At 44.9% G+C, this 22,787-nt stretch overlaps 1 protein-coding gene across 2 annotated transcripts in view; it reads right to left on the bottom strand.

The window, feature by feature from the left end:
* DPP10 (dipeptidyl peptidase like 10) overlaps positions 1-22,787 on the bottom strand; it is a 512,154-nt gene that overhangs the window by 75,283 nt on the left and 414,084 nt on the right. For both annotated transcript variants that reach the window (XM_060262084.1, XM_060262085.1), the window contains 3 exons: positions 4,081-4,180; positions 3,856-3,914; positions 3,678-3,750 (listed from right to left, as the gene is read on the bottom strand). In XM_060262084.1, the coding sequence (XP_060118067.1) occupies positions 3,678-3,750; positions 3,856-3,914; positions 4,081-4,180 (232 nt within the window). The remainder of the gene's footprint in view (positions 1-3,677; positions 3,751-3,855; positions 3,915-4,080; positions 4,181-22,787) is intronic.

Genomic DNA, 22,787 nt, shown 5'->3' with positions numbered 1-22,787 from the left:
TTGAGTCCTTCGACAGAGCCTGTCCACTAATATGTTGGTCTATCCTGCCACATGAACATCATTGATCAGCTTCAGATAAATCTCTGCCCACTGCATCATCTTCACATCTGCATGTAGCAATTTGGATTTGGTGCCCCCTTGTCAGTTGACAAAGAATTTGGCTCTCATATTGTCTGGATGAACAATTACATGCTGTTGCATCAGAAGATCTTGGAATGCCATTAACTGTAGCCCTGAGCTCTAGAAAATGTATGCTTCTTGACAACTCTTCCTGAATCCAGAGGCCCTGGGCTATTCTTCCCTGTGAATGAGCTCCCCAGCTAGAGAAACTTCTGTCTGAAGTCATCCTCCTCTTTGGTTCCCAAAGCAGTGTTCCCTCCAGGAACCTGGAAGGATTTATCGTAGTTCCTGTATTATATAATGGCGTAACTAAACTAGTTTGAACTGCTTGTTGGCTGATAAACTCTGGAAAGGTTAGAGGAACCTCTGCAGTGGACAAGCATGAAATTTGGACCACAGGATAATATCTTGACAGGATACCATCATCCCTAAAAATTATGCCAGGAACATCACCACTACACAGGATCGATTCATGAGCACCTGAATGGAAGAAATTCTCTTCTCCCATCTCTCCTGTGATAGGAAAACCCTGTTCTGAATGACTATTGAAGATAGATTGCTTTTTCCCAGCTGATGATGAATCTGTAGTTCTGGAGGCATACCATTGTTTGAAGTACATTCTCCAGCTCCTGCAGGTGAGATGGGAACCTGATTAAAATGTCATCCAAATATATGAATATTGGACAGTCTCTTGATTCTCAGGTGTGCTATCAGCAAGACCAAAATTTTGGTGAACACCCTTGGTGCCATTTTTAGACTGAAAGAAGGGCCTGATATGGAAAATGGAGACCATTGTATGAGAAGCAGAGAAGCCTCTGAATAGATTCCCAGATTGGGGCATGTAAATAGACCTCTGAAAGATTTATTAATGCTAGAAAATCTCCCTTTTGGATTGACAAAACAGTAGACTTGAGGGCTTCCATCCTGAACGTCTTTCTTATTCTCATATTGAGTCACAATGTCTAAGATGGCACTGATATCCCCATTTTTTGGGGGGGGGGGTCTCTAAAGAAGACTGAATAAACCCCCAAGGATTTTTGAGACTTTGGCACAGGTTTTATTGCACCTATATCTAATAGATGTTGAATGGCTTTGAGAAGAAGGTGTTTTTGTGGACAGCGATTTCTTGGCACCTGAAGAAATCTGTTGTGAGATACCCAGTAAAGTTCTAGAGAGTATCCATTTTACACTGTATCTATAACTCATTTGTCTCCAACTGTGACTCCGCATTGTGCTGTGAAAAAGTGAAGATGACCTATCTTCGGTGACTCTGAGTCCCTGAGATAATCACACCGAAGAGTTCTTTTTTGTGTTCTTTGGACTCTGACTTGGTGTTCTGGAGGAGGAGGAACTATGTGTTTAGGCTGCCATCTTCCCTTAAATTGTCTAGGTGTACAGACGTTTGAAGTATGCTTAAATTCATGAAAAGAGGAGATGTGCTTCTTGGTCTTATCGCATTTTTATGGGATGGTAGAGACTTCTTTTTGTCTTTATCCTTCACCAGATATCTATCCATGTCATCCCCAAATAGGTAGAATCCTTTAAAGGGGATGCACACCACTCTAGCCCTTGATGAAAGATTCGTTTTCCAGCTGTGAAGGTGGCATTTGAAGTTACATTTGAAGTTAGTGCCCTGGCTGACAGTTGAATGGCATTCGGTAAAGCATCTGTGGAGAAAACTGCAGCCAGAACAGTTTCCAGATTTCCATCCTTCAGATCCTTAGGATGTCACTGTCGGCTGTGAAAGATCTAAAGCCCTGAAACAAATAGCTCTAGAAAAGGGGGAACTTGCTGCAGATGTTCTAAGGGAGGTTGACAACACCTCAAAGCTTTTACGCAAGGCCTCCTCAATCCTCCTGTCAGAGGGGTCCCTGGACAGACTGTATGCATCTGCTGGTAAAATGAAACTGGATCATAGACTAGCTACTGCGTCATCCACCAAAGGAAGTTTGAATAATTCTGCCATATCTGGCAGTGTAAAACTTGGAAATGACAGGATGATTTGACTTGCGCCTAGCTGCTGAATCCCTCTCAGACTGAACCGCCTTGTCAAACACAGCCGGGAATGGGATCTCAATGGGGGAGGACTCTGCTTTTGGGAATGCTTTTGTTGAGCCCACCGCTTTTCTTGGGTCAGTTCTTTCACTTCTTTGCTATTAACCTGAATTAATTCCAGAATGCACACCACTTCTGGAAGAAACTTATGGAAAACTTCCTGTGGGAAAAGATGAGTCTGCATCGTGTTCATCACAGACTCTTCCTCATCTGATAACTCATCCTCTTCCTTATGGGAAGAAGAATCAGAGCAGTCAGACTCCTCATATTCATGCCCCAATACAGCTTTTATCTCTATGATGCCTAGCAGGGTGATCTAGCCTTCTTTTAGATTGGGAAGGAGAATGTGAACCTTTGCCTGCCCCTCTGCTGCTTGATGCAGTACTGGAGGAAAAACAGCAGCTAAATCTGTTAGGTGACTGTGAAATGGCTTTCCTAATTTCCTTTTGGATTTCCCGAATCCAGATCATGAGATTAGTCCAAGCATCTTCTCCTGATAGGTCCACATTGGGATTTCTGCCTGATCAAGCCCTCACTGGAAACCAAGTGCATGAGTCTGGGAAGGGGAGGGGGGAAGATTGAGGCTTGAAGCTAGGCCTTCCTGAGGCCCTGACATTGAGAGGCCCATCCTCACTGCCATTTCTTTCCTTTTTTTCCTAGGAAAAGGAACAGCTTGGAAACCAACCTGGTGAGCTTTAGAAAGGGACCCTTCTTACTGAGCTTCAGAAGTTTTGATGAGGCTAAAGAGGCAGGAAAAACTGAGTCTTGCTGCCTGCAGCCTGCTCTGTGAGCCCCTGAAAAACCATGTGGAGGGCCTGAGTACTCCTAGGCGACATCCACCGATGCAAGAGAATGGCGGGGGAAGCTCCTGGCCTGAGGGCTAGAGATCCCTGGCTGATAGATCTGGCTGACAAGGGAGTTAAGGAGGGGGAATCCCTGCCACTTTTAAAGATCTCCACCTGGCCTCTACTGCCAAGGACATCAGCCTGAAGGAGGGAGGGGGAGCAGGATCCTTTTCACTTCTGTAAGGTCTTTTCATTGGGGAAAGGAGAGAAGTAAATAAATAGTTTTAAAACTTTGAATTTAGTATCACAGTTCTCTGAATGGACTGCTGCCAGTGAAACCCGACTGCTCTGAGGAAGGGCCAAAGACTGGGTTCAGAAGAGAAACTCCCTCCCCCTATGAATTACACAATTTGGCAACCCTTCCTGTCAGGAGGGAGGAGCTTCTCCCAGAAGTAGAGACTGCTCCAACCTGGAGAATATTATTTTATGAGGTGTAAAAAACCTGCTACATGGCTACTGAGTTACAAATATTCAGTTTAAAGAAATGTCACCCGTTGATCTAAAACTGATCATTGAGTCTGACAACTGGATCTCTAGGGGTGGACAAAGCTTAGCATTATCAACATATACACACATTTGCTCCATGTCTATTTCTTGCTGAACTTCTTTGTGTAACATGCTCCAGTTGCATATTGAATGGCTTTTCTAAATACTTACTATCAGCTGTCCCATGGATGATTAGCAAATTTCCTTCCTTGAAGCCATGAATATTGTGTAGTACACTGGATGCCTTTAAGAAAGATACACACACAAGGATTCAGAAATATGTAACTGATGGAGTTCAAATGCCCTTGTCATCCCCATACATTCAAGGTCCTCACTGCACCTGACTTACCTGATATGCATTTTCTTCCTTAGATGGAAGACCCAGATATCTTTCTGAAAAAGCTGATGCTGCACATAGAAAGCAGAAAGAAATTTTATTTCGAACTGTCTTTTAACCAAGTCTGATAGAACAGTTTCATAGGTGAAGAGTTGACCCATCATGTAATATATAAATATAGAAGTGAAAACCCTACAGATCTTCCAGCCTTTGAACAAGTGGATACAAAAAACTCACCATATAATCTCATATCTGTAATTGGAGCAATCAGACTTCCACACTTGAAAAGTCTTTCATTGGACTTCAGAATCATTGATGCAATGTATCCTCCAAAACCCTACAAAACAAGCTACTGTGAGTTTAATTACTGCCAGCTGCAGCCTTAATGGAACCATAGTTTTATGTTAGTTGGCAAACTTACATACTGTTTTATTTCTTTTTAAAAAGCAGACCATCACAACAATAAAAACATAATGGGAGAAAGCAAAGGCTTGAACAAACCACAAGACTATCAGGGTACAAAATAAATAATTTAAAATAACAGAAAACTTTCACGAAGACCTTCATTAAGTTAAATTGCCAGCTATTAAAAATACAAAGTGGAAAAATAGAACTGAAAACTGCTGAAGAACTGAGTTACAAATATGACTGGTTTCAAATGCAACAAATAAAAAGTTTGGTGGAGAATGATATTAAAACCGAAGGAATAAGGAAAGAGCAAACAGAAATGGAAAGAGTTCTGCTCGGAGATAATGAGAAATTAATTTCAAAAGTATACAAATTACTTTTACAATGGTCTACAGAAGATGAAGTAGTGAAATCTCAAATGATAAAATGGGCAATTAATGTAAATAAAGAAATAAAGATGGAATCTTGGGAATATTTGTGGAAGAGCTCTATGAAACTTGCAACATGTCAACGTATTAAAGAAAACTGTTTTAAGATGATGTATAGATGGTATGTGACTCCAAAAAAATTAGCAAAGATGAACAACAAGATGCCAGACAGGTGTTGGAAATGTAAAAAGCATGAAGGTTCTTTCTACCATATGTGGTGGACTCGTGAAAGAGCTAAAATGTTTTGGCAGATGATTCAGCAAGAGATTTCTAAGATTTTGGGATATTAATTCAATAAAGTTACAGAGACTTTTCTGCTGGGATTACAAATGGAAAAATTTCCAAAAGAAGATAGAACTTTAATATGGTACTTGCTCTCAGCTGCTAGGACATTGTATGCACAGCTGTGGAAGCAAGAAAAAATACCAGAGAAATGGGACTGGATTATAAAAGTTATGTCATGGAGTGAAATGGACAAATTAACAAGAAAATTAAGAGACTATGATTTGGAACTTTTTAAGTTGGAGTGGAAGAAGTTCAGAAGATACATAGAAAAAGAGTGGAAAATAAAAGGACATTGGACAATCTTCGATAATGATTATTTTTTTAAATAAGAATATAGCTTTTGGGGTTTTTAATAGTTAAGGGTACCTTTAATATTTGTTTCTTTTAAGTAAATAACACTGGCAGGGGTCAAGTAACGGGGGGAGGGGTAGAAGATATGGGGTAGAAGGGGTAAGATATGGGGTAGAAGATATGGGAGGGGTAAGATATGGGGTAGAAGTAATTTTCTTTTTTTAAGTCTTTATAAGTTGTAGATATAGTTTTGCTACCATATGTTACTAATAAAATTGTTTATCACAAAAAAAATTGCCTGAGAAAGGAAGGAAGGAAGGAAGGAAGGAAGGAAGGAAGGAAGGAAGGAAGGAAGGAAGGAAGGAATCTAATGAAATTAAATAAATAGGCCTCTTTATGGAAAGAGTTCTACTAAATAGGACTCTTCATGGAAAGAGTTCTGTAGCCTGGGCATATTTGCTGAAAGTGCCCTGCTCTTAGTAGATGACAATCTAACATCTAATTGTGATGGAATCTGAAATAAGGTTCTAAGAAGATTTTGTGATACTGGAAAGGCAAACTGTCAGAAACCCCCTTGGGCTTCTGCCATTGAAGGCACTCTCTGCGGTGGCTTTTGAAGGTTAGCTGTTGAACTATTTGGTTTTCCCATTTGGATGTTCTTTTGTTTTTCCCTTCATTACTTTCCTCCCCTCCTCCTTGCTCAAACATTTGAAATCTGTCTCATGTCCTGGGAAAGTGATAACACTAACAGGACTTATGCTCCAATGTGAACAGAGGGAGCCCAGAACTATTCACCTACTCATGTGTTAGCTTCCCTTTAAGCTAGTGGTCAGGCCTGGACTTCCTTGCTAGCCCATATTTCTTTGATATGTATTCTCAGGCCTCGGATTCAGTGGGAGCTCACAGGAGCACAGCTCCTGAACCTTTCTGAGAGTTCCACCACCTATTTTTCTACAAAATGACATCTGTGTATTCTGTTGTAGCTAAAAATGAATGTAGAGTTTTATGACCATGATGGGGGGTGGGGGCAGGGAGTAGTTGAAGTATTTTAATGTGTCTTGTCTTCAGTCGGGCATTTCTGGCAGATGCCCTGATGGGGATCAGATTGCCTGTAATGAATCATAATAAAAGCTTCTTCTAAACCAGAGAACTTTGTGTGAGTATTACTTGCAAGTCTTACAAGTTGCCAAAAATCTTTGTTCCTGTCCTTGACCCGAGTACCTTCAGCACCCAGAGACCAGCACCATGCCTAGCCATGGTTTGGGGAGTGGAGAACTGGGTATAGATGAGCACCCAAAGAAGATTTCAGGGGCCTCGGCCAAGCCAGATGAGGCATCACCAAATGGGGTGAATGATCACACCCTGAGAGAACCCTGGGAGTCCCCAGGGAGAGAAGCTGCAACCTGCAATCTGGTTGCCATCTCCCACAGTCTGCAGTGGGATCTGAATCCCTTGAATTGGTATGGGCAAACTTCCAAGACTTGGGAGTCGCAGGTGACATCAGCATGAGGAGCGGGCTTTCCATGGCAGCCAGGTCTGAAGCCTTCCGAGTTTTGGCAAGGGAGGAAACTATGCTAGCAGTGCCCTGGGAGCAGCTGCCACCCCAGGGTGAGACCCCATGCTCTGCATTGAAGCTGAGGGACTCCTCCAAATGGGGATGACCTAGATGTGAGAAGAAATGGCAGCGTTTATGCACAGTGTGCAAGATCTAGTCACTGCCACCATCCAAGAGGCTCAAGAACAAGCTTGGCACTGGACCAGCTACGACAGGGGTTCCCAGCCCCTGGTCCATGGACCGGTACCAGTCCGTGGCCTGTTGGCAACTGGGCCATGAGTTGTATAATTATTTCATCATATAATACAATGTAGTAGTAGTAGTAATACAGCATTGGATTTATATCCTGCTCTCCACTCTGACTCTTGGAGTCTCAGAGCAGTTCACAATCTCCTTGACCTTCCTCCACCACAACAGAGAGAACTCTCCCCAGAAGCTGCCCTTTTAAGGACAATTCTGTGAGAGCTAGGCCATTCCAAGGCCATGCCAGCAGCTGCAAGTGGAGGAGTGGTGAATCAAACCTGGTTCTCCCAGATAAGAGTCCACACACTTAACCACCACATCAAACTAATAGAAATAAAGGGCACAATTGTATCATCCAGAAATCATCCCCCCTTCCCCTTCCAGTCCATGGAAAAATTGTCTTCCACAAAACCGGTCCCTGGTGCCAAAAAGGTTGGGGACCACTGAGCTACAAGATGCTCTAAGGGGAGAGCCCTAGGCCCAGATGGGCAATCTGCCAGACCCCCACCACCAGTGCTTCCTCCCCCCTACCTTCAGCTGCCCCTCCAACCCCGCTGAGCTTTAGCTGGAGTCGAACTGGAGTCGAAGTTCGATGAGAACTTGGAGAACTTGGGGTTCCTTCATGGTGCAAGTGGCCTAGTTTGCATGCTAGTGGGGCTCAACCTTCCCCAATACCACTGATGTGGTGAGTTACCTGGGGTCACTGTCAAGAAGAGGCTGCTTCCTAATGGTCTTATGGACTGGAGCTATCAGCATGCCTGAGAAAAGAAGGCTAAGTTTCACTTTTAAGAAAAGACACTTAATCAGAGTGGGGGGAGAATTTGAATAGGTAGATATTTTGAATGCTATTTGCCACTGTGAGTTGATTATGTCACTAAATGACATACATAAGGTATAAGTCTCTGGCCCTGCCCTGGGTCAGGAGTTCTAACAAAGAACGTCTGGCTGTACACATGCCTCTCTTCAATAAAATCCTTATTTGACTTAAATCAAAGAGGCTTAATTGATGAGAGCTACACAAAATCTGACAGATTCTTAGAACTCACCTCTACCTGCCATGGCCCTATTCCTGTACCTCCAGCACCATGAGTGACAGAGAAGAAGAAGATATTGGATTTATATCCCACCCACCACTCCGAAGAGTCTCAGAGCAGCTCACAATCACCTTTACCTTCCTCCCCCACAACAAACACCCTGTGAGGTGGGTGGGGCTGGAGAGGACTCTCAAGGACAACCTCTGCCAGAGCTATGGCTGACCCAAGGCCATGCTAGCAGGTGCAAGTGGAGGAGTGGGGAATCAAACCCAGTTCTCCCAGATAAGAGCCCACACACTTAACCACTACACCAAACTGGCTCCAAAAAGAGAAGGGCTCCCCAAACTGAGGAGGTGTCAGAAACCTCCTCAGTTTGAAACTCTGCTTCAAATGTGGGGGAGAAAACCACATCACCTCAGACTGCCATACCAGACCTAGAGTTTCCTTTATGGTCAGAAGAAAGAAGATGTCAGGAAGAAGAGAAAGAGTGGGGGCCTGGATGGAGCAGGGCAAAAAGGAAAAGATGGAATGGCCGTGACCTTCAACATTGAGCCATCAACTCCACGGCGAGCAGCCTCCCTATTGTCCAGTGGAGAAAGCAGTGGAGACCAGCCAGTGGGAAATGACAACGACCTGCTGTAACAGGCACGGGCCAACAGGTCTGAGGAGTTACTGTGGCACTAAGGGTGAGAACCACAGGAACCTTGTTCTTTATTCCATTAACATTAGTGAATCCCAAAGTACAGAGATTTATGCATATTAGGGCCTTACTAGACCCAGGGTGCACCAGAGACATAATAATCCCCCGGATAGTGGAGGAGCTAGGACTAATGACAAATGCTTTGCCCAAGCCCATACAATTCAAACAGATGGATGGCACCCCAATGAAAGGAGATCCTTGCACCCATGAGACTGAGTTAATCCCCATTGGGTTGAGGCCCCACTGAAAGGACCGTGCCTTTGTCATTGCCCCATCAGCCAGCTTTGAAGTAGTATTGGGGGTAAGGTGGCTGGGAGACCAAGACCCTTATGTGAAATGGAGCGGGCACTCTATAGTGTTCCCCAATGAATGCTGTAAAGATCATGTATGGGTTACTGGCCCACCTCCCACATATGAACGTATTGGTCTTACTCAAGAGGAGGTGAAAACAATCCTGAAGGAGTACAAGGATCTTAAACAGATGTTTGCAGAGCAGGAGGCAGGAGACCTCTCACCAAAATACAGATTGTGCCATGGAACTGATCCCAAGGGAGCTGTTGCAGAAAGCTAAACTATATTCCATGAGTAGAAATGAAAGAACTGAATTGCAGAAATTTCTGGATATGAACTTAGCTCAAGGGTTCATTCACCTGGCAAGCTCTCCTCATGCAGTCCTGGTACTATTTAGGAAAAAGAAAGATGGGGGCTGATTGTGTACTGACTACCGCAGCATTAATGCAGTCTTCATGTCGAACGCTTACCGAATCGCCCTCATAATTGACCTACTAGGAGTAGTTGCACAAGGTCAGATTTTCACAAAACTGGATTTAAGTGATGCTTATTACCAGGTGTGCCTTCAAGAGGGGGATGAGTGGAAAACAGCATTCCACACCCTGCTGGGCCAGTTCAAGTACTTAGTGATGCTGTTTGGACAACAAGGGGCCCAAATTTTTGTGCAAGGGGGGAGTAGTGTATCTGGATTGTATTCTGATTTATTCTCAAGATAAGATGTTCCATGTGAAGTTGGTGAAGGAAGTCGTTGCAACCTTGTTTCAGAACAAACTGTTTGCAAAATTGTCCAAATGTGAATTCCACAAAACTGAGCTAGATTTCTTAGGGTATTGAGTGTCGCAACAGGGGCTGGAAATGGACCCTGCCAAAATAAAGGCAGTGGTAGAATGGGAAACCCCCCCCCTCCCAAAGACGAGGCACCAGTTGCAAACTTCTAGAACTTTGCACAGGTGGCACTACCATTAACAAATTTGTTAAAAACTAAGGGAAGGGCCAGGAGTATAAAAAATCAGGGTAAGACTAAATTGGACTGCAGAGTGCCAAACTGCATTTGAGCACCTAAAAAAGCTCTTCACCTCTGAATCTGTGTGACAACACCCTGATGAGAACAAACAATTTGTGGTCCAATGTGAAGCCAGCAATGTGGAGGGGATGATCCTCCAAAAGGGAGAGAATGGTTACTTCACCTCTGCGCTTTTGTGTCAAGAAAATTTGATGAGACAGAGAGAAATTGGCTGGTGTGAGACAAAGAAGCTGATGCCATTAGGCTAGTTCTAAAAATTTTGTGCCAGTGGCTGGAATCTGAACTGATCATAAGAACCCGGAAGTGCTCAAAACCCTGTGCAAATTGGGCACCAAACAGATTCAATGGGCATAGTTTTTCTCAAAGTTCAAATTCACTCTTAAGCGTCTCCCAGGGAAAAACAATTTTTAAAAATGGCTTGGAATATAAGGTCCTTTCCCTTCGCCATAACTCCAGAAACAAGTTTACTAAGAGATGTTTCCAAAATGTCTGACTGCCCAAAATGCATGCAATGCCCACAGGGTGTTCATGCAGATACTGACCCCAATAACAGGCTAAGCTAAACCTCCCCCCAACCCCACACCCCACTTCAGGGTGGCCCCTTTGCTTAGGGGTCCTCAAGACTGCCCTCCCTGAGCACAAAAGGAGAGAAATAAATAAGAAGGGCTGAAAGCCAATTGCTTCAAATCATGTCCTCAAGTTGCAAGGAAGGAAAAAGTAGAGGTGTGCATTCAGCTTCCCTGAGTAAAAAAAAACACTGAATAAATGCCTTGCAGGCAATTTTCTGGTATCTCTGAGGCTGAAAGCACTTTAGAGAAGCTATTTGTGTAGCTGATTAGCAATTCCCCAAATCGATCAGGACATAATCCGGTTCTATTCAGGATTCTCTAACAGCATGTAATAGCAGCTATAAAGTTAAGGGCTACGCTTACCTAGTCTTATTTGATCTCTTTCCCATAGCAGCAAGGGGGAGAGGAAAGAGACATTTCTGCTGGGCCTTTGCCAAAAGCCCCCTGGGGGAACTTTGAGCCAATCATTGCAGTATTTTTGCTTTGGTCTGCAGACAGCATTTCCAGTTACTTGCTAATGTGTTTCCAGAGGCCACCTAATTGTCTTGCTGGATAAGAGTGGATTTTGGGATTTGAGAGACTGGCTGCCAGGCTGGCTTTTTGCTTCACTTTCTTTTCTCTGCCTTAGAATCTCCTGCCCTGTCAACTGGAGAAGCAGACAAGGAGGAAAGGTTCGGTTTACAGCATTTTTTAAAAAAAGTTTTCTTCTTACTGTTCCTTGTTCTTTGGGCCCTGTGAGTGGGTTGTGAGGTGTATGTGGGAGGCCTGCAGCCTAGGCTGTGGCCTCAGGCCAAATATCTGGTACTTTTTGGTTAGGATCTCTTATTCCTGATGTTTTGGGATGGTGGGCCAGGTGGATAAAGTATAAGAAATATGGTGATGAGAGGAGACCTTTGTGGATAGTGCCAGCTGAAGTGATAAAGATAACGGCTAAAACAGCCAAAGAAAAATGGCTATCATACAACCAGTTACTAAAAATACAAAGTGGAAAAATAGAACTGAAAACTGCAGAAGAACTGAGTTACAAATATGATTGGTTTCAAATGCAACAAATAAAAAGTTTGGTGGAGAATGATATTAAAACCGAAGGAATAAGGAAGGAGCAAACAGAAATGGAAAGAGTTCTGCTCGGAGATAGTGAGAAATTAATTTCAAAAGTATACAAATTACTTTTACAATGGTCTACAGAAGATGAAGTAGTGAAATCTCAAATGATAAAATGGGCAATTAATGTAAACAAAGAAATAAAGATGGAATCTTGGGAATATCTGTGGAAGAATTCTATGAAACTCGCAACATGTCATAGTATTAAAGAAAACTGTTTTAAGATGATGTATAGATGGTATATGACTCCAAAAAAATTAGCAAAGATGAACAATAAGATGCCAGATAGGTGTTGGAAATGTAAAAAGCACGAAGGTTCTTTCTACCATATGTGGTGGACTTGTGAAAGGGCTAAAATGTTTTGGCAGATGATTCAGCAAGAGATTTCTAAGATTTTGGGATATGAATTCAATAAAGTGGCAGAGACTTTTCTGCTGGCATTACAAATGGAAAAATTTCCAAAAGAAGATAGAACTTTAATATGGTACTTGCTCTCAGCTGCTAGGACATTGTATGCGCAGCTGTGGAAGCAAGAAAAAATACCAGAGAAATGGGATTGGATTACAAAAGTTATGTCATGGAGTGAAATGGACAAATTAACAAGAAAACTAAGAGACTATGATTTGGAACTTTTTAAGTTGGAGTGGAAGAAATTCAGAAGATACGTAGAAAAAGAGTGGAAAATAAAAGGACATTGGACAATCTTTGATAATGATTAAGGTTTTTAAAATAAGAATATAACTTTTTTTGGGGGGGGTTGTTTGTTTTTTAGTAGTTAAGGGTACCTTTAATATTTGCTTTCTTTAAGTAAATAACACTGGCGGGGGTCAAGTAACGGGGGGAGGGGTGGGGGAAAAGTAAGATATGGGGTAGAAAGGTTTCTTTTTTATTTTAAGCTTTTATAAGTTGTAGATATAGTTCTGCTACCATATGTTACTAATAAAAATTGTTTATACCTGGGATGGTGGGCCAGGTGACAGTCCAAAGGACACCCATCTGTTGTGTGAGAAGCAGACACTGACATGTGTGCCAGAGCACTGCCTGGTAAGTGACATTGTCTGTCACTGAAACTCCACCTGTGTCACGCTTGAGCATTTGGTGGAGCAGGACAGAGTGCTGACTGTTCTGATCTCTGAGACCGGGGTCATTTGGGAAGAAAGCTGGCTCACCCAGCAAGACTGCTTGTGTCAGGACCCCAACTCAAGGAACAACTCAGGTCAACAGTTCAGTAGTTTATTCCAGGTATCCTAAGGCAGTACACCAGATCCTTGCTAAGACTAACATCTTAGCCCAGTGCCTCTCTATTTAACCCCTCACCCTAACCGTTACAATTCAAGTACAAAGCACGGCAAAGCAAAAGCGACTTTGGGTGGTACCCACTCCCCCCAAGTTTTGGAGTCCAGGTGGTTATCTGTACTTCGCTAGTGGCTGACCTTGGTCGGTAGAAACAGCTTCAATAATAAGTTCCTCAGATAAGCATGCAAAATGCAAGATGAGCTAAGCAGGAATGCATTCAAGTCAAATAATACTGTTATAGCAAAACTATGGCAGAAGGGATACAGAGGGGATAACTCTTGACATTCTGCCCCCCCTAAGCTCCCCTCCCCCCCCGGTTTCCCCGGGTACTTCTAGTAAAAGTCTTTAATGAGCTTCCAACAGTTCGTATCGGCTGTGTGGACCCACTTGGTTGTTTTGGGAAATGAGTCCATTTGATGAGATAGAACAGTTCCCCATGTTTCATCTTGGCATCAAGGATCTCCTGCATATCATGATGAATTTGATCACGAATCAGAGTCGGAGCTGGAGATTGTTGCTGAAGGTGCCAGGCAAAAGGTTTAGGGTCATACTTGAGATAGCTAGCATGAAAACAAGGATGCACATGTTTTAAGTTCTTAGACAAGTTAAATCCAACAGTTACAGCATTTATGATTCGCTTTATGGGGATCAGTCCCAAATATTTCATGCCAAACTTCTTACAGTTCCGTGCGTTGGGAAGGTGCTTTGTGGAAATGTATACCATGTCCCCCACCTTGAGGTCCCATAACTTAGAATGCTTTTTATCATAATGTTTTTTGTATGATTCTTGGGCTCTGAACAACTGCTTTTGTATAGCTTCCCAGCCCTTGGAAGCGTCCACAAGTCTGTAAAGTCTACGGGGGCGGTGGGAGGTGACGGCAGCTCCGGGAAGGGCTTCCCCTCATAACTGTTTACCACCAGGAAAGGGCTAGCATTTGTCGTGCTGTGGATGCTGTTTTTATAAGCATACTCTGCAAAAGGCAGGAGGGACACCCAATTGTTTTGTTGGAAGGAGGTGTAACATTTTAAGAACTGTTTGAGGACCGCGATACTGCGTTCCATTTGTCCATCTGTCTGGAGGTGGTAGGTGGAACTAAGCCCCCACTCCATTCCTGTCAAGGTGCAGAGGTGCACCCAAAAGTTGTCAATGAACTGTGGGCCGCGGTCGGAAATTACCTTACATGGAAAAGCATGTAGTCGAAAGACATGCTGTATAAACAGTTGAGCTAACTTTTTTGCCGTCGGTAACTGTTTACACAGGACAAAGTTGGCTTGCTTTGAAAACGTGTCCACCACTACCCACACCACTGTCTTCCCATGTGATGGGGGAAGATCGGTTATAAAATCCATGGAAATACACTCCCAGGGTCGTGAGGCTGGGGCCAATGGCTGTAGGTGTCTGGGAGGTAGGCCCCCTCTTTTCTTAGACATGACGCAGGTCCGGCAACTAGAAACATATTGCGCTGTGTCTTTGCAGAGCCCCGGCCACCAAAATTGCAGTTGCACGAGGTGGATGGCTTTTACAAATCCAAAATGCTCCCCTAATTTTGAATCATGGGCTCGTTGCATGACCCCCACTCGTAGCAGCTTGGGAATGAACAGTTTATTGTTTTTGTACCATAGTCCCTCCAGGGAGAGCTTGAGTTGTAATCCAGCATCAGGCAGTTTGCCCGTAAGGGCTTCTTTAAGTGGTGTCAAAAATGAGTCATTTTGCTCTGCCCTCTTGCATTTTTGAGCACAGGTGGTAACCAGAACACTGAGTTGGGTGGGGATGAATAACGAGTCTATCAACGCTACCTATTTGCTTTCATGTTGGGGTAGGCAGGACAACGCATCAGCAAGGAAGTTCAACCTCCCCAAGATATGTCCCAGTGTGAATTTGAATCTGTAGAAAAACCCTGCCCATCTTACTTGTTTGTCAGTGGTAGTTAAGGACGCGAGTTTTTTGTGATCAGTCCATAGTTTGAATGGTTCTCTCTCCCCCTCGAGATAGTGCCGCCATTTTTCTAAAGCCAATTTAATGGAGGTGGCTTCTTTGTCCTACACTGACCAATTCCGCTTCGTGGGGGTGAATTTTTTTAACAGATAAGCACATGGGTGGAGTTTCCCTTCCCCCCTCTTGGAACAACATGGCTGCTCAGGCCACATTGCTTGCATCACATTGCATCACAAACCTTTTGTTCTCATCAGGATGGATAAAACAGAGTTCCGAAATAAATTTTTTTTTTAGTTCCTTGAATGCTTTTTGGCACTCCGGGCCCCAGTTCAAGCTGGTGCTTGCTTTTGCGGCTTGCATGCCTTTTCCCTTGGTTTTTAACAAGTCAGTTAGGAGTAGGGTGACTTCTGCAAAATTGTTTATAAATCCTCTGTAAAGTTCACAAAACAGAGGCAGCTTTGGAGTTGATTACGTGTCTTAATGGCTTCCCAGTCGACCACCGCTTGCACCTTAGCGAGGTCCATCCCCAACCCCACTGCCGAGACTCAATACCCTAGGAAGTTGAGCTCTGTTTTGTGGAACTCACATTTCGATAGTTTAGCAAACAGTTTATTGTCATAGAGAGCCTGTAGCACTCAGCGCACTAACTGAATGTGAAAGGGGAGATATTGCGAGTAAATTAAAACGTCATCCAGGTAACAAACCATGACCTTGTAAAGGAATTTGTGTAAAACCTCATTGATCAAGTTCATGAAAACCCCTTGAGCTCCCTTCAACCCAAATGGCATCACCAGGTATTTGAACTGACCGAGGGGAGTGTTGAAGGTGGTTTTCCATTCATCCCCCTCCCTGATGCGGACCCGGAAGTACGCATCCCTTAAGTCCAGCTTTGCAAAAATCTTCCGCTGTGAAACTTCGCTGAGGAGGTTTCTTATCAGCGGGAGAGGGTACGCATTACTTATTGAGATGGCATTCAGGCCCCTAAAGTCTGTGCACAGTCTCAAACTGCCATCCTTTTTCTTGCAAAAGAGGACTGGGGCCACGTGGGGTGATTTAGCTGGCCATAAAAATCCCCGCTGTAAATTCACGTCTAGGAACTTTTTCAGCTCCTCCCTCTGGTCCTGTCCCTGCTCATCGAATACAGCTTTGCTTTAGGCAAGGGCTCCTTCTCTACAAGCTTTATGGCACAGTCTGTGGGCCTGTGAGGGGGGAGTTCATTTGCTTCTCACGTGTCAAACACCCCCTGCAAGTCTCGGTACTCAGGGGGAATGGATGAGCCTTTGAGTACCGTTGAGCACAACTTTTCCACCTGAGGGGGTGGTTGGGGCCCCCAGTCCACCTACCAATGGTAGTTCTCACATTCCTGGCCCCGAGAGTAAATAGCATTCCCACTCAATTGCACAAAGGGGTCGTGGTCTGCTAGCCACTCCAAGCTGAGCACTGCCTGGAATTTGGCTGAGGGCGCTATTACGAAAGTCCGAGGCTCCCAGTGCTCCCCCACTCCCAGGGCATATATTTCTGTCCCCTCCGTACATGGCTTCCCCCTCATTGATTTCCCATCCATCTGCTCAAATAGTAAGGGGTTGGGGAGTGGTTTTCTCTTAAGCCCCAATGCTTCTACTAAGCTTGGGGACAGCAAATCTCTGAAGCATCCCGTGTCCAGGAGGGCTCGGATGCAAGTGAACGTCTTAGTCACGGGGTTCACTAGAGTGATGGGTACAAAATACAAAAAATTGAGGTAGATATTTGTGGGTTTCCTGCATTATGCAGAGGGTTGGACTGGATGACCCTGGAGGTCCCTTCCAACTCTATGATTCTATGATCCTAAAATACAAAGTTCCTGAGGTTCTCACCCGTAGTGGTGCGGCCATCACATTGACCTGCTGCTGCGCACTGTTCACAGCAAGTCATTGTCGTTTCCTGACAGCTGTTCCTCATTATCCTCTTCCGCTGAAGCCTCAGGTGTTGGTTCTTGGCACTGCAGGACGGCATCTTCCCCTTTGCCAGAGGGGGTCCCAATGGGGCCTGATTCTTTCTTGGTCTCTCCCTTTGAGGGTATAGCCAATTTGGGTTCTTTTGGCTTGCTGGGACATTCGCTTGCTATGTGATTCCCCTCCACACACACTTGAAACACAGCCTAGTCCTCACCCAATGCTCCCGCTCCCCAGGAGTGATTGAAAGCTCCTGGGGCTGTCTGGCCGAGGTGGGCTTCAGGGTCTTTTCCTTTGGGTCTTGGGACCCTCCTCCCCCTTGCTGCTTGCAGTGGAGGGCTATGATCTTGTGGTGGTCTTCAACTTCACAAGCTAACCGAATCCAATCCACTAGTGACTGAGGGTCTCCCGCTTTGAGGGCCTCTCCAAAGATGTTGGAGTTGAGGCCTCTCTTGAACTGTTCAATCTGGGCTCCATCGTCCCAACAGTGCATCTTCACATTTAAGAGGTGGAACTCTCTGGTGTATTCCCTCACAGACTTTGAGCTTTACCATAGGTCTTGCAGTGCCAATATCGCATTAGTTTCTTGCAGGGGATCTTTGAAGTGGCGTCGTAAAGCCCTGAGTAGCTCTCTAATGCAATTTAGAGCGGGGGAGCGGGTTTCGAATAAAGTCACAAACCAGTGTGCCGTTGCTCCCTCTAAGCAGCCCCCGATGTAGACCACTTTCGATGCTTACATCAGAAAGTTGTGTGCCCACACGCTGAGGTGGCCTCTCACCAACACCATGAAATACCCCAGCTTTGCAGGATCTCCATTGAATTTTGCTTCATGGACCCACAGCCCTCTGGGTACATGAACCAGTTCCTCCGGCACCTCAGGTGCAGGGGGGCAGCTCTCCACCTGCCGGCACCTCTCCCCCTGGCGCTCCTCTGCCCAGGATGACCGGCGGTTCTCGTGCAGGTGCCTCAGCAACTTGAACAGCTACTTCTCGTAGTTGATGGGTGAGGCCTTTCATCTCCTGCATCATGAACTCATTCATCGACAGCATCTCATCTCTCAGTTGCCGGCATTGCGACACTAGCACTTTGTGAACCCAGTCACCAGAGCTTTCACTCGCCCTGCTCCTACAGGGCTGCTCAGCGTCCTCATCACCAAACCCCCAGGATGGGTAGGCTCTGTAGAGACCCAAGGGCCTCAATCTGGAGGGGGGCTCCCCTTGGTGTCTCTGATAATACTCTCCCAGAGATCTTTGGAGCCTCACTCCTTTTCCCTGACTGTGATGGAGGTGGGAACTAACTTTAGCCCCTCTGCCTTTGGTTCTTCTCTCACCATTGTAATTAGTTCTTCCTTAGCACTGTCCTTCTCTTCTCCCAGCATCTTCGGGGATGGATAGGTGGCTAAGGTTGTAGGTGAGTCTTAGCAATATGTCAGGACCCCAACTCAAGGAACAACTCAAGTCAACAGTTCAGTAGTTTATTCCAGGTATCGTAAGGCAGTACGACAGATCCTTGCTAAGACTAACATCTTAGCCAATGCCTCTCTATTTAACCCCTCGCTGTAACCGTTATAATTCAAGTACAAAGCGCAGCAAAGCAACAGCGGCTTTTGGGGGTACCCACTCCCCCCAGGTCTTGGAGTCCAGGTGGTTATCTGTACTTTGTTAGCAGCTGACCTTGGTCAGTAGAAACAGCTTAAATAATAAGTTCCTCAGATAAATATGCAGAAAGCAAGATGAGCTAAGCAGGAATGCATTCAAGCCAAATAATACTGTTACAGCAAAACTATGGCAAGAGGAATACAGAGAGGATAACTCTTGACAGCTTGGCCATCTCTCAGACTGTGGAAGTTCTTAAGCCCTTTAAGAGCTACACACAGATGCTCGTCTGATATAGGAACCCTGGCCCTGGTCATCCCCAAGTACCACACAACTTGTGGGGACTTGACCAAATTTCTGGAGCCAGCTGCAGGATATGGAGACACATTTCCAGAAGTACACACACTGGTGAGAAAGCTTCAAGATGGCTTCTAGGAACGCTTTGAGCCTTTCTCCCAGCAGAAGGTCCACATGCTGGTGAGCATAAGTGAGCTATGCATCAAAGGCCAGATTGCCAAGCAGGCCGACAAGCTCATTTAATGGAAAGAGGAGCTCTCCAAGTGAGTTGAGTGCATGTGAGCCAAAGGGGAGCAAGTTTTATGTTCAGAAAAACAAAGGGACTGTTTCTCAATGTCTAAAACCCTATGTTTCAGAGTTCTGAATGCCTGCGTTTCACTTAACATAAAAAGGTTGTCCAGAGAGACACCTATAGAGTGCCTTTTCTTCTGGATCTGACTATACCAATTGGAAACAAAGGAATCAGCTAGCATCATATGGATATAACTAACAGGGTTTGCCCTAAAGTATAGGCACAGCCAAAACTTTATGGTTAATAGTCATGCCCTGGTCTCAATCAGATGGGTTCCAGTCTCTAGGCACATTGCAGCATAGCTGACACAGTTGGGAGGCCCTTGATGAGTCACAGGCCACCTGTCCACTTAACTACTGGGCTATGGAGGCATTCTGGCTGGACCTCTCTGCCATGACCACGAATCTCCTCTCATGTTTTCCAATGAATGTGGCGAGTGAGTGCATTGTTTTCCATGCAGGCAACCTTGTTTGCCCACATAGTTCATGCCTGCTCCCCTGGAGAGTTGATCTGTTGGTCTTCCTGAAGGGCAGCTTCCCACTCTTTGTTTGCCCAGCCCTGGACTTTCAGAGTTACTGAGGTGAGCACACACTTGTGCCTGCATCCTCCATCAGTCTGTGCTGGGAGGTGGGGAGAAACACTATTTCCAAAACTGAAATTAGAAGATGCAGGGCCATAAACATCTATCTATCTCCCATTCTGAAACCACTCATATCACCACCAAAATACCTCCACAGAACCCAGGTAGGAGGATGATGCTGAAGGGGTGGGTATGGGATGCATTGCTCATGGAATCACTCACCAAGGCACTCAACAGCCACCCCAAACCAAAATTCCATGCTGAAATTAAAACAGCACCACAAAAACTGTCATTCATCATGATTGAAATGAAAGGGGTAGAGTTAAAGTGTGTGAATTTGAGACTAGCAGAACCCACAGGAGTGCCACGAAGACTATTTGCTGTGCCACTGATAACAATTATGATACTAACGTTCTTCTTTGTGGGGAGTGAGAGAGGTGACAAAGGGAGAGCCAGCCTGTGATGGAGTGCAGCTGCAGCACCTAGGCTCCTCAAATGAGTCAGTAATGGTTGGCATCCTGCTTCTCCAGAGAGGGGAGGATCAGGGTGGACACACAATCCCCCCCCTCACTTTTTGAGGCCTTCTCTGGGGAAATGGTGTATAAGGTTTTCAGGGCTTTGGAAGAAAGCAAGCATCACCAGACTTCTGTGTATTGGGCTGGTGTTGCTTCATTTTTTAGATTATCTGGTTTGACCTTCTTCCACCTGTTGGGTATTGGCACTGTAAGAATAACGAAAAGCCAGTTGCAAAAAACATTATTTAGTGTAGTGTGAATGCACCCATAGAGTTCTAAGAACCTATTTAGCTTTTTCATGAAATGGGAAACAATTTGTCTGGTTCTTCTTTTTAATACCAGAGACAACAGCATGCAGCAGCTTAGACTATCCCATGATATTTTGAACAGATGGACAAAAAAGGAAGAAAGGATGGCACTCATAACACAGTAGGTTTGCATGTAAAATATGCATTTAAAGAGACACTGAATTTAGCAGGCAGCAATTTTACATTTCTGTAAGGAGTTCTTTGTACAAACAGTTCAAATCAAGTATCTTGCACTGTTACGTGGGTAACTGACATACAGGAAGTTATCGGTGACCTTTAAACATATGCTTAGTAACCTATTCAAGAAAGAAAGGAAGGAAGGAAGGAGAAGGAGAAGACAACTGCAGATTTATACCTTGCCCTTCTCTCTAAATCAGAGTCTCAGTGGCTTACAATCTCCTTTATCTTCTTCCCCCACGACAGACACCCTGTGAGATGGGTGGAGCTGAGAGAACTCTCACAGAAGCTGCTCTTTCAAGGACAACCTCTATGGGAGCTATGGCTGACCCAAGGCCATTCCAACAGCTGCAAGTGGAGGTGTGGGGAATCAAACCCAGTTCTCCCAGATAAGAGTTCACACACTACACCAAATTGGCTCCCAGTTCGGAAGGAAGGAAGGAAGGAAGGAAGGAAGGAAGGAAGGAAGGAAGGAAGGAAGGAAGGAAGGAAGGAAGGAAGGAAGGAAGGAAACTAGGCTGAAACCAATAAAATGAATTTTAACAGGGATAAATGTAAAGTTCTGCATTTAGGTAGGAAAAATCAAATGCATAGTTATAGGACGGGAAAGACTTGTCTTAGCAGTAGTACATGTGAAAAGGATCTAGGGGTCTTATTGGACCATACGCTGAACATGAGTCAACAGTGTGATGTGGTGGCTAAAAAGGCAAATGCAATTTTGGGATGTATCAACAGAAGTATAGTATCCAGATCATGTGAAGTGATGGTATCACTTTACTCTGCTCTGGTACAACCTCACCTGGAGTATTGTGTTCAGTTAGGGGCACCACATTTTAGGAAGAATATAGACAAGCTGGAACAGGACGTACTAAAACGAATGACAAGATGGTCCACAGGAAACAATAGCAGAGCCTGGCTGGTCCATAGGATATAATAGATGGTCCATTGACTTGCATGGGCTTCATTGAAATACACAGAAGCACAGAAACGGCTGCAACAAAAACCTGGAATGGATAATCTTCTCTCCCATTATATCCTATGGACCATCCAGGCTCCCATCTAGGCTCTGCTATTGTTTCCTATGAACAATCATCTGCCAACCTCCAGGACTGGATTGACAGGGGAAAAGGTAGTCTGCCAACCTCCAGGACCGGATTGATAGGGGAAAACATACCTTGCCAAACTCTAGGACTGGGTTCACAGGGGAAAATGTACCTTGCCAACCTCCAGGACTGGATTGACAGGGGAAAAGGTACTTTGCCAACTTCCAGGATTGGATTGACAGGGGAAGATGTACCTTGACAACCTCCAGGACTGGATTGACAGGGGAAAAGGTACTCTGCCAACCTCCAGGACTGGATTGACAGGGGAAAAGGTACTTTGCCAACTTCCAGGATTGGATTGACAGGGGAAAATGTACCTTGCCAACCTCCAGGACTGGATTGACAGGGGAAAAGGTACTCTGCCAACCTCCAGGACTGGATTGACAGGGGGAAACATACCTTGCCAAACTCTAGGACTGGGTTCACAGGGGAAAATGTACCTTGCCAACCTCCAGGACTGGATTGACAGGGGAAAAGGTACTTTGCCAACTTCCAGGATTGGATTGACAGGGGAAGATGTACCTTGACAACCTCCAGGTCTGGATTGACAGAGGAAAAGGTAGTCTGCCAGCCTCTAGGACTGGATTGTCAGATGAAATGGGAAGGTTGACAGCCTCTAAGATTGATTGTCAGGGGAAAGGGGAGGATGACAGCCTCTAGCACTAGATTGACAGGGGGAAAAGGGAGATTGGCAGCCTCTATGGTCAGATTGACAGGCATGAGGGGAGATTGGCAGCCTCTAGGGCCAAATTGTCAGGGGAAAGGGGAGGTTGACAGCCTCTAGCACTAGATTGACAGGGGGAAAGGCGAGATTGACAGTCTCTAGGGCCTGATTGACAGGGGAAAGGGGAGACTGACAGCCTCTAGGGCCAGATTGACAGGCAAGAGGGGAGATTGACTGCCTCTGAGGCCAAATCGACAGGGAGAAAGGGAGATTGACAGCCTCTAGGGCCAGATTGACAGGCAAGAGGGGAGATGGACA

This window comes from Heteronotia binoei, chromosome 21, assembly GCF_032191835.1.
Source record: "Heteronotia binoei isolate CCM8104 ecotype False Entrance Well chromosome 21, APGP_CSIRO_Hbin_v1, whole genome shotgun sequence".
Taxonomy (NCBI): Eukaryota; Metazoa; Chordata; class Lepidosauria; order Squamata; family Gekkonidae; genus Heteronotia; species Heteronotia binoei.
This window is presented reverse-complemented; position numbering and strand designations above follow the sequence as displayed.